Source organism: Doryrhamphus excisus, chromosome 6 (genome assembly GCF_030265055.1).
Source record: "Doryrhamphus excisus isolate RoL2022-K1 chromosome 6, RoL_Dexc_1.0, whole genome shotgun sequence".
NCBI classification, from domain to species: Eukaryota; Metazoa; Chordata; class Actinopteri; order Syngnathiformes; family Syngnathidae; genus Doryrhamphus; species Doryrhamphus excisus.
Window position 1 is genome coordinate 15,385,576 of NC_080471.1, and position 18,286 is coordinate 15,403,861.

At 41.6% G+C, this 18,286-nt stretch overlaps 1 protein-coding gene across 4 annotated transcripts; it reads right to left on the bottom strand.

Annotated features, from left to right (window-relative positions):
- Positions 1 to 9: 9 nt before the first annotated feature.
- Positions 10 to 17,819, bottom strand: fam107b (family with sequence similarity 107 member B). Of its 4 annotated transcripts, none has more exons than XM_058076084.1 (4): positions 17,630 to 17,819; positions 5,750 to 5,888; positions 1,428 to 1,584; positions 10 to 870 (listed from the first exon to the last, which is right to left on the bottom strand). In XM_058076084.1, exons 2-4 carry the CDS (start codon positions 5,875 to 5,877, stop codon positions 751 to 753), a joined length of 405 nt encoding a protein of 134 aa, XP_057932067.1. In that variant the 5' UTR covers positions 5,878 to 5,888; positions 17,630 to 17,819; the 3' UTR covers positions 10 to 750. The 4 variants fall into 4 exon arrangements, with proteins under 4 accessions (XP_057932067.1, XP_057932066.1, XP_057932064.1 ...); XM_058076083.1 differs by having other exon boundaries at positions 5,750 to 5,921; positions 17,630 to 17,817; XM_058076081.1 differs by lacking the exon at positions 17,630 to 17,819 and adding an exon at positions 6,800 to 6,962 and having other exon boundaries at positions 5,750 to 5,921.
- Positions 17,820 to 18,286: the final 467 nt, after the last annotated feature.

Here is an 18,286-nt window from a genome sequence, read left to right on the forward strand (position 1 = left end):
AAAAACAACTTTATTTAACACTTTTATTCATACAAAACAGGATGTATAAAGAAAAGAAAAATCATTCTCATGCCTGGGGAGTTATATTGCTCCAAATTGCATTAGCTGAGAAAGTGGCATGTTTAGAAATTAAAAAAAACAAAAACTTACACTCCCTTTGTCCTGTTCTGGCTTCAACACCGATGCCATAAAACAAAAATACATAACTAAAAGTGTCCCCTTTGCAACTCCTCTATAAATGGGCTAAAAGCTAAAACATAAATAACAAAAAACACATTTTGTTTGGCTTTTTACAAATTACACAGCTTTTGAGAGTCCATCCAGTGTCCACTTTTCCTTCTATGATTAGTAGGTTAAACAAAACCGAAACAATAACAATACTGACACAATAACAATAGAGAGAAATGACAGCTTGGTGTGGAGAAAGGCGTGAAACAGACGGAAAATGTGTGTGTGGTTCTCCATTGGAGGTCTTCAGCTGGCCTGAATAGGGATGTAACATGTGAGTCTCTCCAGCAGGGGGTGCTGTGTGCTGCTGCGACTAGTGCAGGTGCTCCGTGGTGGGCAAACATAGGGGTCTTTAGCCAGCAAGTCTCTTGCCTCACTGAGAAGGAACAGCTAGTTTGGGAAAAAGGCAAGCAGTTCACCTCAGATCACGGTCAGGTCAACACACGTACTCTCGCTTGCACACACGCACACACACACACACACACTCGTGACGTGTTAGTGCCAGTGACTGCTTGTTGAATTTTAGGTGGTTCTTTCTTCGCCATCTGTCTCCTGCTTGGTCCTGCGAAGGTTGCTCTTCATTTTCACAAACTCAGGAGTGTTCTCTTGTTCCTCCTCGTTTTTCTGTTGTTCCAGTTCCAGCTGAAGAAACAAACAAGGTGGAAATTGCCATGACAGTCCAAGGGAAGCTGAGCTACACAATTCAACTAGGGGTGTCTTGGAATAGTCGAGTCTTTCACTGTCGAATCATAAAAATGTAATGTTATTTCTAAGGACGCTCCTGAGCAAACATTTTAAATGCCTTTGTTTTTCTTATAGCCCATTTTGATATTCAACAGCCTAATTTGTGTTCATTGAGAATTTTAAATAATGTGTAAACAGAGGACCTATACTTACCATACATTAATAAAATTGGCCATTGACTGACTTATTGAGCTTAAACTGACTACTAAAAATCATCAGTGTGCAAGCACAGTGCAGCATTTAACTTGTACATGCGCCTTAAAATAAGCAGTTAACTCTTAGTTAACTCTAACATTAGTAATACGTGGCATTTTTCTTTTAAAGGAACTGTCTTACCACACAGCATCCACCATGTGAGGAAATACCGTAATCACGTTTAACCACAAAACAGGACTCTAAAAATATGTTTGAAAACCATGAGTGAAATTGCGACTGTACGTGATTAAAGCCTTTACCTGCTCCAGTTTCTGTTGTCTTTTCATGAGCTCTATCTCCAAGTCGCTCCTTTTCTTATGTGCCTCTTGCTCCTCCTTCTGAGCCTTAAGGACTTGCTCCCGCTTCCTTTTCTCCAGAACCTTCTGTAGTTCGGGTTTGTTCTGAGGAGCCAGGCCCCTGTACAGAATGAAAGCAATGACAACAGTCTGTTACCAGCGTGAAACTAAAGGAAACAACGCATGATTCAGTCAGGGCTGGTTCGCATGTATCAATGTATAACAGATGTGTGACATCATTCTGCTTTGACATGTATCCCCAGCGTTCTGGATTAATCATAAACCATGTCATGTTTTGAAAAGTATGGACTCCAAGCCAATCACACAGTTTGGGACAAATTTTCCGGTCTGTGGGGAAGATCACTGCCATAACTGGAACGGACCTCAGGGAAAGTGGGATGAAATCATAGTCTGCATGTTATTTTTCCAAGTCCTTACCATACAGTAGTGCACATTTTTGTGCATCTTCACTTGAAGGAGAAGGGTAGAGGGATGCAGGGGTCCAAACTCCTTTTCCCAAGGTGAAATACATAATCCTTTCAAGCACCATCAAGATGCAATTTTTTATCCAGTACACTGGCCACATTAAATTAGATAACACATCTAGGGGCGAACAAAGTGTGTTTCTTGACACACGTCCGATTTGCTCAGATTTCAAAACAAATTTTCCCCATAGAACAATAATGAAAATGATAATCTATTCCAGTGTCAAACTGTGGCCATCAAAAACCTGCAAAGGCAACATTTTTATACAACTATGACTTTTTGCAGTGTTTCATAAAAAAAAATACAAACAGTATTGCTCATATGGTTGACATGGTTGCAGTATCCCAGGGAGGATCACTCAGCTCATGGGCTGTGGGCAGCAAATGTCAAAGACTCATCAGGGACATTTTAGCTGCGTGCGTGCGTGCGTGCATGTGTCTCTCTTGCAGTGATACCAGATGTGATGTCATACTCGAAAACTCCTCCAAGTTAGAAGCCAACAACAATTAAAAGAGCAAGAGCAGTAAGATGGAGGGGAATCAAAATGGATTAGCCTGGAAAGGATCAGTGGGGACACAATGAAGCACCACAACAACACACGCAGTGCACCTCCACACGTGCGCACACGCGTGCACACACATGACTGACAAAATGCAAAAGTAGAGGCTACTTGTACCTTTAGGCACAAACCTGAACAAATCACCTCCTTCTACAATAATGTAATTGTGGGCTGCCTTCATGAGTCTGGCGGATTTAATTAAATGTATTACTGAATCCAGCAGATTACATAACTGTGCTCTCACAGTGTTCTGAGAAGCTGTGGGAGTTCTTTTGCAGCATGATGTTACTTAAACGAGAAAGAAGAGAGTGGGAGCATGACAAGAGAACACGATTGCTGAACTTGAGCATGGTTTAACTGTTTGCAATGGTCCTGCAAGTTAGGATTTGCTCTGCCGATCCAAGTGGTCAATATCAATTTAGTCACTGATTTTTGACATGCATTTTGAAGATGTTGTCATTTTTCACATGAGTAAATAACATCTGTGGTGCCAGCTATGGACATGCTGCTGTACATGTAAAACAAATATCCTCAAAGTTTCTTAATCGCTATAACATGACAATGAGTGTTTTCAAGTTCATCCAATTTATGGAGATGTTGGGATTTAATACAAGTGCCACTATGTAGTGTATTTGTCAGAAAAGTAATAGCATATGAAACACAGTCGGCTGTTTTGACACATTTTTACCTTCTTCTGTAGAGAGCCTCTTCTGTCCTCATTTTTCTACAGGACTGTAAATACAGGTAGTGGGTTTGTTTTTAAAAATGCCCATGTTGAGACCCATTTTTAAATGCAGAGATCCAAAAAAACCCAAAATAGTGTAAACAAAAGACAAACTTGTTATGAAGTTATGAACAGTCCGTCAGAGCGGAGATGGTCAAGGACACAGAAACCAGTAAACATGAGCTTCTAAAAGATGCTTTAGCCACACTCCTCCCCACTGTGGACAAATGTTTCCATAATGGCAACTCTGCATATTGGGAGGAATGTTTGTCAAAAACAAAAATATCTAGCTCTCGACCAGTCTTGACTGAGTCTTAAATTGCTCCATGTGCATGTATGTATGTGCAGCAAAGCTGTTGGTAACACAGGCAGAGAAAGACCCTCAGCTGTGACTGTTTTGTAATCTTGATTACATAACATGCTTTTTTTTTTTTGCCTTTTCATGCAACCATCTATCCATCCATGCATCCAGTACCTCCACTTACCCCCACCACTCTCATCATGACTAATCTGCTAAGCAAATACCCAATCAAAATAAAGCATCCCACCAGTGAACCTGCTATATTCCTCATACACACATCAGATATATAACGTCAGTACCTTACATGTACTGTGTTCCTTCATGAAAAATGTATTGTTGATGTGATTTCTATCACTGTTTTTTTTCCATCCTCTATTTCCATCTCTATAGCATCACCTCATGCTTCAACCTGTTTACAACATGGCTACTGTGATGTAACAGCTGTTAGTGGTTATTTATAGCTCTGACAAAAAGATGCCGCAGCTCTATTCGTTGACTTGAGATGATGCACTGACCACATGACCTGCTTGGCTCTGCGCCGCTGATCTATGCGACCTTTGCATAACACATTTGTGACACACTAATGGACATGAGGCTTTTATGTAATAGCTGCTATGCAGGATTCATGGCCTGAGCTTTACATAATAATGCTGCTGGAAGTTGGATGCCATGCTTGAGTCCCACACACACCCACCTACTCCTTCAAAGGGTAGCAGCATCGCTCCGCCCCAGTCTGCCTGAGAAGGACCACCAAGGCAACCAAGGACATCTCATGAGTATTGCATTAACTCAGCCTCCATCAATGGAGGTCACACCCAGATAGAAGACGTCAGGATGGGGGGTGCCCTCTGGAGTGCCTCTCCATTGCGTGACAAGCATTCCAAATACCCTCAAATCACAGAGTATGATTTGAATATGCCTCTAAATTCACACAAAACTCTAAATTGAACCCTTGCTCAGTGAGCATCCAAGGAGTAACTCTAGAGCAGGGGTCGGCAACCTTTACTATGAAAAGAGCCATTTCACCCACTTGCCCACTAAAGAAAAATAGCCTGGAGCCGCAAAACGTTGTATGTTTAAAACAACATTGGAGGGAAAAAAAAAGACGAGTTGGAGTACTCTTGCTAGTACTGGAGATAAACTTTTGTTTTTAAATGAGCTCTAATTTATTTTTTAGAATCGTCAAATAACTCATTAATAATAATTAATAACTCAAATAACTCAAAGTATTACTCATTTCCCTTCATGTTAACCTGTCAGAGAGAACTGGATAGCATCCTGTCTGCTCATTCAGTCACCAGTCAGAACTCAGTCAGGATGCATTCATGGTCTCACACAAAGTTGGATTTTTGTAAACTCATAACAAAGACGTGCATTTTCACCACACGGGTGCTAAAAAATATTCAAGCATTGCAAAGGGAGCCGCAACAAAGAGGCTGGAGAGCCACATGCGGCTCTGGAGCCGCGGGTTGCTGACCCCTGCTCTAGAGGCTTGTTTTTCTTTTCTTGTTTTGTTTTCATCATGACGTCTTTGTGGTGCCACTTCAGAAAGGTAGTTATTTTACAGATTTTTTAAGTTTAAAAGAACTCTATTTTTTTTACAATTACGAATTAAACTAAATAAAAATGTCATATGCTTTCGTTCAGCCTGAATACTAAATGCTCTGATAGATCAGTTACTCATCAGTGTAAGCCGATCTCTATTTTAAAAATCCTGTGACCGGCATATGCTTACCAATGCCTTTCAATGCAAATCCCAAAAACCTGTGGCTAGCACGATTGCAGCTCGCAGCGACCCTTTTGTGGAGTGGGTGTCTTGCCATGACTAACGTCTTGAGCACGTTCTCTCCCACTTTCCTTTAAAACAAAAACAATCCTGTGTGCCGTGTGCAATCAAACTGCTAACACATGCCATGAAAACAATCTAGCGGGAGTAGCACGTTAAAAAGCTTTACTATGGCATTTGAACACCACTTGACGTACTATATATGATGGGTTTTGTCAGATACCGCAGCTTATAATCTACGCTAATAATCCCCAAAATAATTCAATTCATTGGACGAGAGCAGCCTTTCTGCGCGGTGGAAGACACCGTGTTCGCCAAAGTCTCCTTAAAGAAGGTGTTTCATCCTCTGTAAGTTTCATGAGTGAAACATCGTAGGTCTACCAGTGACCTCTAAGTTTCCAAGATGTGACAAAGGGCTTGTTTTACTGACCTCTTCTGGTTCATGAGCAGTTCCCGGTGCAGGTCCTGGTGGTTCCGAGAGTTCTTGACCGGGTTGATCAACTTCTTCGGTTTGATAAGCTCATCACAGTCTTCTCCTAGATAGTCTGGCTCGGCCATGACACTCCTCCCTGGTGACAGCGACAGACCAAGGTCACGCGAATCTGAACCAGACAAGACAGACACATTTAAATATGAGTGGCAATGGAAGCATGAGAAGAGAATTTTGTTCCTGACAATCACATTCACTGGACAGTTCATTAGGTACACTTGCACAAGCAAATGAGATCCAAAACAAGACATGATGTGAAAGTTTGGCTTTACAAAGATAATACTCTGTCAGAAGACTTCATTTTACAAAATGTTTATTACTGTGCATCAACATCTCCGGTAATTGCGGTAAGCAAACTAATAAAACCAATCACTTTAGGTATACATAATATTTTGGCTGGTGAACGTTTATTCCCTCTACACTTCATGAAGTCATCCTTTGGATTGTGTTCAAAGATTGTGAATGGCCTCTTAAGTGATGGATGTACTTGTTACATAATCGTCCCCACATGGAAGAGTCAGATGGAAAAAAAACCCACATGCAAAACAATGAAAACAGACACATACTCTTATTATCTTGTTGCTGCAAAATTTGCATGATTAGACATAGTATGAGGAAATAATTTCAATAGTCAGCGTCAACTAGTAATGCTGTAGGAGATCGGCATGAATTTACACATACTGTCAACATGTTTAACAGCATTTTCAATTTATAACCACACTGAGCAACTGTATGTCCATTTACCAGACTTTGGCCCCTTCTTTCAAAGCTTACAACCGTATGTTTGAACAACAATAACACCCAAGGTAACTGAGAAAATGAAGGACCATTTAAACATGAACACAGAAAAATTGGTGAGTGAAAATCCTCAATCCACTCAGGCAGACAATAATAAACAACTGAAACAGTCAATGTAAAACAATAAAAAAAAAACTAGCACTTCAGACCAATGGAACAGTTCAAAAGTGTGAAATTATGTTATAAACTCACCCTGCAGATGAGGAAAGACGGGGTACCTGAACATCATTGCCATGGCTTCTCTTTTGGTATGATAATCAATGAATATGCGATTAAAACTTGTCGTTTTTAATCAGAGCGTTGCACAGGGGACCTGCGTTGTCCTGCACAGCTGTGTGCTACGAAGCAGAGCTCGTCTTTTATAGTTAGACACTCGCACACACTCTCTCTCTCTGCTGCACCCCTTGTATCCACCTCATCCGACTCATGTTCGACATACAGTGATTTGGAGCACCTCTAGCATCCCCCTTATCCCGCTCATGTTCAACATACAGTGGTTTAAAATAAAATTCCAATATTTGTGACAGTATCTGAATAATGATCTTTCAAATAGTTTTCTATGTTACGCTTGTGTGTAATATACTAAAATACTTACAATTGCTTGTCATGCTGTGTGAAAAAAATGCCTCTTTTCAACATGGTCAATGCCAGTGTTTACACCAAACATACAGTATACAACATGTGCTGCAGTCCAACGAGGTGGAGTGGCTTGCTTCCTAAAAATCAAAACAAGGCGTGTTGATGAAATGCAACCAAAGCGCCACTAGAGGTCGACATCCTTGCAGTGGCAATCATGACAGTTACATAACAAAGCTGCCAGAGAAAGACATGGTGTGGTTGGTTGATTTCAGCAGGAGACATCCACAAGGGATGCTTGATGATGATCATATGCAGCCATAATTCTGGGTTAATCCCCTCTGATGTCTCATTAGGATCACTTTCATCAAAACAAATTTACATGATTCCAAACCAACCAGAGATGCATTTGCTCAGGGGTGTCAAACTCAAATCGGCCAAAACACAAAAGCCTACTTTAGGTTGTGGGCCAAACTGGACATTGCCCTCATCCCACCCACAACTTTGTATTGTTATTATATATCCTGAAATGTTCAACCCTTGTATATATATCTGCATATTTAAAGTATTAGAAACCTTCTTGTCCTTTTAACTTTTGTTACCCCATCACATGCAGTAATGAGCCTTTAAAACTAAACTAACTCTAAACTGCAGAAGAGATATACTGAAGTGAAATAAGCCCAAAAGACAGCAATATCACGATGGAAATCAAAAGGTGATGAATCGCCTCAGCGATAGTATGTAGGGACGTGTGTAGATAAGCTTGTGGTTGTAAATGGGGGCATCCATGCTGTGCACATCAAAGGTGGGTTTTGTTCATGCCAGTAGCAGGGGGTGGAGGGACTCAAAGACTGGCAGTGTTGTCAAAGTGTCCGTTAGCTTAACACATGTGCTCCGACTTCCTGCATGGCCCCAGGGAGAGGGGAAGTGACATAGGGAGTTCAAAGGGGTCTCGCAACCTCAAATTGGAGCCCTGTCTTACCACTGCTGGCGTTAAATATTGTATTTAACTTCCAGTTAAACTCATACAGACACCATGTGTTCAAAGTCCAACACCTTAAAACACATGTGGCAAACTCAGGCCCGTGGGCCAAATCTGGCCAATGCTGCAATTTTATCTGGCCCGCAGAACTGTTTGGAAAATAACATTGAGTCTGCCCACCTCACATACTTTATCACACAACGAGATTACAGTGATTGAGCAAATCCCGCCGATATGAACTCCTCTGGCATTTTCATTTTAGAAATTGATAAAAAATTGTATATAGCACGAATCTTACTGTACATCACTTTCACTGCACAAAATAATACAGTGAAAGGCACAAAACATGCAAAAGTGCTCATTTTAACTAAAGCAAAGCACGAGTAATGCGGTCCATGTACTGGATTGCCATGGTGAGGCTGGATCTGAGCTGGAAGGCAAAGCTCTCAACTTGCCTTTCAATCTATGTTCCCACCCTCACCTAGCCACGGTCTTGTTCTTTCGGTCATGACCCAAAGCTCATGACCAAAAGAACAAGATCGTGGATACAAGGAGCTGAAATTAGCTTCCTCCATAGGGTGGCTGGACTCACCCTAAGAGATTGGGATGACTGATCCCAGAGGGGCTCAGAGTAGAGCTACTGCTCCTTAACATCGAGAGGAGCCAGTTGTGGGGGGAGAAGGCCCCGGGACAGACCCAAGACACGCTGACGGGATTTTGTCTCACAGCTGGCCTGGGTACACCTTGGTGTCCTACAGGTGGAACTGGAAGAGGTGGTCGGGGACCAGGAAGTCTGGGCTTCCGTACTGAGACTGCTGCCCCTGAGATTCTGACCAAGATAACAGAGGAATGGATGGATGGATGGATGTAAGTCATTACTTGGCACTTGATACATAAAGACCCATTATATTTTCAATATAAACACCTCTTTGGGGCCTTTGTGTTCTCCCAGTGCACTGTTTTGGGACAACACTTTTCTTCCAGGAATCCCATTACAGCAGTTTTGTTTATTACTCTTGGGAACAAACACACCCTCCGATAACAGTCAGGGCACAGGGAACACAATAAAATAATGAGCCCCCAAAACCCTTAAGTCTTTGAGAAGTATCCAGGAGAAAAAAAACCTCAGCATGTATAAGGATACGAAATAAAAAGCATTCAGGCATATAATGAGAATAAAGTTGGAAGAAAAGGAGTAAAAGTGGGTCAGACAGTCACAGGAGCAGAGAGAAGTGAAAATGGGAGTTGGCCGAAGAGAGCTTTCCACTGTTTACTTCACTCTTTCCTTGCCATTCATGTGTCTAACATGTTATGAATTATCATAAGACAAAGATGTCCAGAGACAAAGCATCATATTTCACTTTACATGAATGCGTTTTTAAGAAAAAGCAAGAAATTAACCAGTAACTTCAATGGAAAAAAAGATGCAATTTTGAGTTCCGAATGCTGAAGTGCAAATATGCAGGGATTCACAGCACGATGTTGGTTTCTTTGAAAAAAAATACACTTTAACAGTTTGGCTTTACCTAACCTTTTCTGAAATGGTTCTCTTATTTACCTGCCAAATAAGATATTTTACATCACAAAAGGCGGCACGGTATATTACAATATGGATTTAGGTCATATCTCCCATCCCCAATGGTGGTTTAGTTCCCCATCTGACCCTTCTTTCGTGTGTTGGATAGTGACAGTGCACGTCTGTGAGAGCTGGGTGCAACTGACCACGCCCATTCTGTCATCAACACACCAGGATGTTTTTTCCACAGCACAAAGCAGGAAAGCGTATAGGGGTCATGTGTGCAAAACAGAAAGGTCTGCATCGTGATGGTTGTGTGGCCTTTTTATTATGAGCCCTAAAAGATTTCGAGTGGGTATTGTCCTCATTCTGTTAATATAGAACCCACTTGTGTGTTTACATGTAACCTCATTGTCCCTTTTGTGTCATCATGTACACTCCATTTTCTTGTCTATTCCACTGACAGATGGGAGGTCCACCCCTCAGGGGAAATTGCATCATCAGTACCCCTGAAGCAACCCCCACACCCCGTTCTCACTCTCACTCTCACTTGTCTCAGAGACTCACACGCATACCATTTACAAGCTGAACAAATCTGGCTAAGCATTCGGCAGCCTGTCTGTTAATGAAGCAGCCATTCAGCCACAAACAGGAGCAATCCTAATTAAAGCATAAAGATAGGCCTAATTGAGAGCTGTAGGGTGTGTGCGTGTGAGAGACAGAGAGCGAGAGAGACAGAAGTGTGACAGAAAAACGCATGAGACCTCGGGGGCCTTGTGATGACGATCACTTCCTGTACAGGCCACGAGTAAGAACGTGTCCATTCACAAAGCTTACAATCATGACGACGCACATAAATCCCAGCAGGAAAGTGCAGTGATGTACTTAACTAAATTTCCCAACAATGGCACCAAATATTGTTCAGTGGCTCATAAATAAACCCAAGCTACACTCATGCACTACGTGTTAGCAGTCCAGCAGAATACGCACAGAAATGTGTGTACTTCAACTGCCCCCCAGGACAAAAAAATGGTCTGCCAATGCATGCAAAGACAGAAGGAGCCAATTAGATAAGAAAAAAACAGGCACACACAAGTACAAGTGTGTTTTTACACAATGAAATCTAGCTTCTAAGAAGGCCTACTCTAAATCAAAGAATAACTGACACGCCAACTTTGGAAGTCAGGGGAACGCCACCCCACTCACTTTGCCTGCGTTATCAGTTTGTATAGCATTGCATAGTATTTGTTGTGGTTAATTCTAAATGGTCGCACACCAAACTTTACATTCCACACAGACTTGACAGCAGGCTGTTTAGTCAGGACCACTTTTTTCATATACTGTAAATTATATGATTGAAACAGTATACATTTGGCCTATGATAGAGACTTAATTGTATAGCGACAATGACAATATATGTTGACAATACAACCTTGTCTTATCTCGCAATACTGAGAGCGACAAGCTGCAACAGCTTGCAATATGTCGCTGTAGCTAGCGCGGAAAAAGTATGTCTTGTCACAGTGTGAACTCCTCTAAGTTACTAATCTCTGCCTCCATGGCATGATATCATTGGAGGACGAGGAATGGCTAAGCAATCGACACACCAAGCAAGAGAGAACGACGCTCAACGCTATCTTGAATGTTAAGTAGTGAACATAGTGGAAAGTCAGTGGCTATGAACAGGAAATTAGCAAGTAGATTAATACAAGTCAAGACATAAAAGTATTACAACGCTACACACGGCAATTAATGCACAGTGTAAGCGCCCTTGGCCGGAAACCATGCAATATGTTACCGCATACGTCAGCAGAAAAAGGACGAAACCTTCAAGCTGTTATCAAATTGTTCTAGAATAATTTACAATACATGCCAAACAATATATCATGATATATATTGATATCGCAATAGGCTGCTGTACATCGGAATATGGATTTCAACTAGTATGACCCATCCCTATAGTATTTCCTACATGATAATAACATTCTCATTGACTTTCTGTAACCAGTTCTATAACACCCTGTTTATGCCACAAACAAGTTCACAGTGTGATCTGTAGAGTAGTCTCTCAACACTCACCATATGTTGCCATACTAAGAATATGTTGCATTGTGGAATTTTCACACAGACACACACATGCACACACACACACTAATTCGGTAGTATTTGTGCATTTGAAGCCTTGCTGGGACACACACTCCTCTCCCACAATGTGATGTCACCAAGGATACACTATGGGAATTTACAACCAGGGTTGTAGGGTCATAAAACCGATGTGCACCCATGCAAGAACACAAAACCAGCATAATGCCACAGATTGTGTATCTATTATGTGAGACAGGCCCATGCTTTAAGTATCCTGAGAGGTGTGTTAGATATCACAGGGGCAGAATGTTCCACCACACAAGATTGGCTGGCCTACATAGCTTTGTGGTCTCAGTCAGGCACGCTTTGAGGATTCATTATTGGTGTTGACTAAAAGGGTACATAATAAGCCCATTTTTCAGCACTTTGTATTGAGCTGTGGACTCCTATAGAGCAGCTACACACAATAACCCGCACAGAAAGCTTTCTAAATCTGACAGAATCTGCACCTCTTCCTGCTATATTTCCTTGGATTTCCAAAACAGTCGGTTTGAATTTATTCCACCCACTACCCGCTGCCGCCCACTTCGCTGTGATTGGTCACACCCAAGCGCTCGCTCGGACTTCCGGACTATTGGCGAACCCCACTTTCTCTGTCCCATGAGTATCGGTAGAGGTGTCCAAAAATTAAATCCACCTGTCTCAGTCCGTGGCAATCTTCTTGGTTTGCCACACACTCTTCTGGCACCATTCTTTGCTTGTTGTTTCATTGGTCAACGGTAGGTATGGTACATCCTGTCTATAGTGATATGAACAACATGCTTGTTTTTGATATCATGCTTAATAGAAATCTCAATATTTTAAAAAGTATCGAGATATCGCCCACCCTGACAGTTTTTACTATGTTATTTTTGCCATCTTTGATATTCACCATCTAATGCTCAACATTATAATTGTTGTCGGGTGTTATCCCAACCAAAACGAATCATCACTGCAATAAGATCTCTTGCCATTGAAAGTAATTGCATTGCATCATAACAATAATGCAATTAAAAATACAGTACTAGTTTCTTCTGGTGTTACTTTGACACATTGCACGATTGTGGTGACCATAAAAACGATGATGCAGAGGGAAATATATTGGCAAGAATTAAATGCATGACAAACAGTTAATATATAATGTAATATAATGGTACAGAGGGCTGTGCATTGCACCACACAAGACCTCCAAATATCTTGCTTGACTTCAGGATATCTAGTGAGACTTCAGCATTTCAAGTAACTCGTCCCTTCTGTTCAGAACAACATTGCTACTACGACAATAAAAGAACAGAAGGTACACTATACAGTGAAGTACTAACTACAACTGTTTTTTTAACCACATAGGTTACAACTGCTTCACGCTCTTGTCACTTGTCCAGAGTGCCTTGTCCAGAGCAGATAACAGAATGAATGGGAGTGATTGAAAAGGCCGACACACTATGTTGAGTCATCCTATGAGAATGTGATGAATCTGCAAAGTGATTATCACACATGCACATGCTTAGACAAATAAATGGCGATCCAGTCAAATTGTTTGCTGCTTCGAGGACTGGGACATTTAGTTACATGTGCCGTGCACTTTTCCTTTTGAAAGTTAAAACCCAAATGCTTATTCAAAGCAAATTCTGAACACATGTTGAGTGAAGGTGGGGGCAAATGGAGTGGTTTGGGTACAATGTGGGGGTCACACCTGTCAACCCCAACGGCTGGTCTATACGCCCCTTCACAGCTGAGAGTGACACATGTTCCTATATGTACATATTAAGTCCTGGTGGAAACAGGTGGCCCCAACGTCCACAGAAGTGGCTTGCTAGACAGTCACAAGCAAACTATAGTTATAGCAAAACTGTTGTTTGCTGAGGATTTTGCTTAAAATGTTTGCAGAGGTTGAGATTCCGTTAGAAAACATCCGCAAATTGTCCAATGATATCTTGCATCCATAAATATAAGGATTTAAAAAAAAATTTAATGTAAAAAAAAAACGGAAAATGTGGAAGTTGGGAAACAACAGATTCAATAGGGTCCTAAAAGATCTCTCCACCACTCAAAAGCAACTATACCCTACTTTCACTTCTCTTTGATAAGTGTTGTTTGTGGCTACTTTCTCTTTTACGGTTTTGCCGAGCCACTCCGTGCCAACAGGTAAAACAGGGTTCAAGTTCCACAAACTGTCATTTCTCTCGGACTGCTAGTGTGTGTAATTCTGAAAAATACATTTTTTTCCATCTATTCTTTGTAAATGAGTCAATGACAGACTAGCTTTAAGTGTGATGTCATAAAAAAGACCAGTCTTTGTTATGGATGTGCTGTTGACTGCATTTTTAGGTTGAAAGCTTTGTGGTACTGTGCCCCCCACAACTCCAAAAAAAAAAAAAAAAAAAACTCAAGGGGAGTCACGCCCCTCCTCTCCATCCACTGGTTGAGCCCAGCAGGGAGCACATATCTCATTGGCTGTCAGGCACACTGAGGAGGATTTGGGTGGTTCTCCTTTGTTTACGTGTTAGCAGGGAAAACCCAATAACAACTGTTACCTTGGGCAACCAGACGATCTACAGTTATCCAGACAGGAAACAGCATTGCAGGAGCAACAGACACTCAAGTATATAAAAGTACACAGACGGCATGAAGAGTCTTTGTTCCGTCTGACTCTTTGCATGAACATCATCATGACACTAAATATGTTGTCAGTATGCATATCTAAGTTAGAAACCGTGGTTTAATTCTCCAATACTTTACAGTCTTACACTGAAGTGGATTTCATGCTGTAAGAGTAGGAAGTGGCTGTTCCGCCATGGGTGTATGTTCCTACTTATGTTTACAATAAGATCATACATCTTGATACTGGCTAACAAAGTACTTAACCTGATTCACGCAGCCAAGACTCTCAATCTCTATACTTCACTCTAACAGGCTGGAAAGGAGCATGGACATTTAGCGTCCCTGTGTCATCCATTCTCCAGAACTCTGCAAAGCGGCCCACACACTAATGGATCCATATTGTGATTGAAGGTTCACAACGTAAGAAAAATCAATGGGGTACTTTGTGAAAGGCAGTCTCAATAGGTGTGTGTTTTATCCTTTATATCAAATGCTTATCTTATCTAATTTATGAGTAGCTCAACACAACAGTGCCAGACAAACAAAAGCCTTTGCATGTCTGACTTTTTATATGGCGCCCAGCACGCACACACCACCGTGGAAAGTCAATATCTGAATCGTGACATTTAAAGCCACAGTACAATGTAAAATGAGCCTTTGTCCTGTTGCATCATATTTGTTTACTATACGTCATGCTTTGTTTAGTGGTGATGGGGGACGTGTAGAAAAAGATTATAAAGGACAAAACAGCCTACCATAAGATTCTCAGAAGATTGAAAACAAACTATTTTTATAAATGGGTTTAAGCGGAAGTGATGCAATGCTAATCCAAATGATCCATGGCATTTTTATGTATAATAAACATCTACTTGTGCCACAATAAAACGTTCATTACAAAGTAGGTCGCACCAGTCTCTGATTCAGGGGTCACAAAAGTGCCTTTGATTAGCTACTTCTTCCACATCAAATCCAATTTAGTGTGGAACAGCATTCACATAGAAAAGAACCTTCATCAGTGCCATTAATCCATTCAAGAAGGTCCAACTCAAACCCAATGCATTTTCCCCATAAAAAATACTGTAAATTCATCTAATCTGTTCTGGACATCTAAAAGTGTGTTTCTTTGTTCTTTATTCAAGTCTATGTGTGCCATTTTCAGTTCAGTGACAGTTCTCAGATGAGTTCAAGCAGTGTTTCCACCAAGCAGTGGTCACATGGTCAGTAAAACAAATACTTTTTCTGCTTGTTGTTGTGTAAACAGCCCCAACACGGACTAGTGGGACAAAGTCGGCCCGGCTGTGGTCCAACTTGGGAGACAGCAACAAAGCTGGGAGTGATGGCACCTGTGTGAATGGGAATAGTGGAAAGCTGGGACCAGCATGTGGCATTTAACACTCAAGACCCATCTCTCCTGAACATTTGCACTCAACGCCAATGTCGTTGTTCGGTAAGCATTATATACGTCACACACAATTATCCGATTCCTGGATGCCGTGTTTTGCTTTGATGGATCCGCTGTGCCAGTTTTGCAGGGTTTTGATGTGAAAGGGTCTACATATAGAAAGGAACCCATATCAGCTGGTGCTGCTTTGTCTACTTTGGGAACCCTCACTCACAGACACCTTAAGAGTCTCGCTTGATGGTTTGTGCTCTTTAATCTCATTCTGCCAACGTCGGTTCAGCCGTTCCTGTGCTTGAATGTGACGTGACCTGGATGAGAGTGAGTTTTAGGGGGGTGACTGTAACCGATGCTAGCTAGTGCAGCTGTGTGTTGGTAAACACTACACCTTAAGAATGGCACTGGACAAGCTTTCAGCTTGATGGAAAAATCATACCCCTCTAGATGGATCTGATGTCTGAGATTCCCGTAGTCAAACGCAAGGCCAAACTGCACACATTAAGGCTACAAAGCCCTCTTTGAACTGTGTTAACAAGAGCTGAACACAAAACACATAGTCTCAAGGGGAGTAAGTATTGAGGATCAGTGCATTCTGCTGAGTAATACATTTTGTGCCCACAGACGGGACCAGCAGGACTTGAGATAATACCGTCAACACACACATGTGGGTTACCCCCTTATGGACACACACCCAAATGCTAAGCCAAATACCTTCATTTTTCTAGGTCAAACACACATTCCCAACTTTAATGATACATCTTGGAGAGATGACCCAGAACCACTAATGGACATGTAGCGCTGTTGAAAATGGAAACGCGGGTACCTCATTCACATATTTAAATTCCTCTCAGAGTGCAGTCATAGTGCAGTTGAGCGCATTCCAGTTGTAACACTGGCCCCACAAAAAAAAACGTATATGCAGTGACAGCATACACCCTTACGGGAAGAGGGAGGGGTTCAAAGATCAGACAACAGATGTAAATCCTTTAGCAAACTCTACTCTAAATGACTAACACATGTGAAAGCACTTTTCTCCCCCTTTCCGACACACACACACACACACACACACACACACACACACACACACACACACACACACACACACACTTGCTAGGACAGCTCCTCCAAAGCACAGTTGACACTTCATGACTGACACCAGCTGTCACTCTCGAACAGGCACACCTGATTACTTGAAAAAGTTGTAAAAAAAGGGTCGAGTTTGACTCTTGACCCTCTTTATGCAACTTTTTGTTAAAGTTTGACGAAAAAGTGTGTTGTGGCATGAGGTGTCTTAACTGACCTGTTGCAACACAGAACAACAACCATGTCAACTGGATGACAGCACCAGTAGTGCAAAAGCTCACCCTTTCATTCATACCCGTCGATTAGCCTTTGATGTTAGCATAATCAAAGTAACAGTATCTGTATCAATACTGTATGAATGAGCCTGCATACAGCTTAATACAGTATGGATGAGCCTGCATACAGCTGACAAAATCTTTCTATTAATAGTACGTTGTTCACATACTAATAAAGAAAACTACACCTTTACTGTCCAAATTGCGAGACAACAAGTGTGTACTTGCTTGCCGCAACAAGAACAACGTGTTTCGTTTACTGTCCCGTGTGCTAACAAAAGGAGAACAAAAGAGTTTCTATTATGAAATTCCATCCTTCCTTTTTTTTTTACTTATTTTCTCGATTCGCACATATATGCTCTGCTAACCTTCAGAAATTTGTTTAAAAACAACCAGACGTTCAATCACAACGGGTCCGCTTTTGTTAGGACGCTCGCACCAGACACACAAACACACACACACTTACCTCCAAGTCAAGCCACCAAATCGCTTCTTTTTCTTCGAGTTTGTGTCACTTACACGATGCCAAAGTGTTCAAATCTAAAAATGAGCGCATGACACGGTCACTGGTGTGGTTCGAGGTGTGTCTTCGCTTTGCCGCGGCTGCTTTTGGAAACTGGTCAACACTCACACACTCCAACCGGGACCCACAGAAAATGTAAATGTTAGACGAGTGGGAGGAGCCTGGTGACGTCAGAATGCCCTCCTCCTCCTCTTCATTTCCCTTGACACACACGAGTCCTGCTGACTCCTCAAGGGTCTACTGCAGTGGTCTCCATAGGTTTACTTTTATTTTATTTTTTTATAAGAGCTACTTGTACAAAATAATAACTTATTTTTGTAACATTTGTTTGTTTTTATATCTTATTTCAACCCAAAAAACAGAATTAGTACCTGAGCTTTAACATAATGCTGGAATCCACATTTTGTATTTGAGAAGGCATGTTTGTGTAGTTTTTTCTTATGACAAAACCTAAATGAGAAGACCTGAATGAAAAGCAGGCTTGCGGGTGCCTCGTGTGGTCGTGAGGGGCTCCTTGATGTCTACATAGACCTCTGGTCGACCCCTGGTCTACTGTCAAGGATCAGGGGTGACCAAAAATGAGTGAGTTGGGGCCAACAA

Bases quoted from the DNA above. Each gene is read 5' to 3' on its own strand.
- fam107b (XM_058076081.1), bottom strand. From the start codon at position 6,842: ATGGCAATGATGTTCAGGTACCCCGTCTTTCCTCATCTGCAGG. The intron at 5,922-6,799 runs GTGAGTTTATAA...TGTCTGGTTCAG, and splicing joins CGTCTTTCCTCATCTGCAGG to ATTCGCGTGACCTTGGTCTG. The intron at 871-1,427 runs GTAAAGGCTTTA...TTGTTTCTTCAG, and splicing joins GACAACAGAAACTGGAGCAG to CTGGAACTGGAACAACAGAA.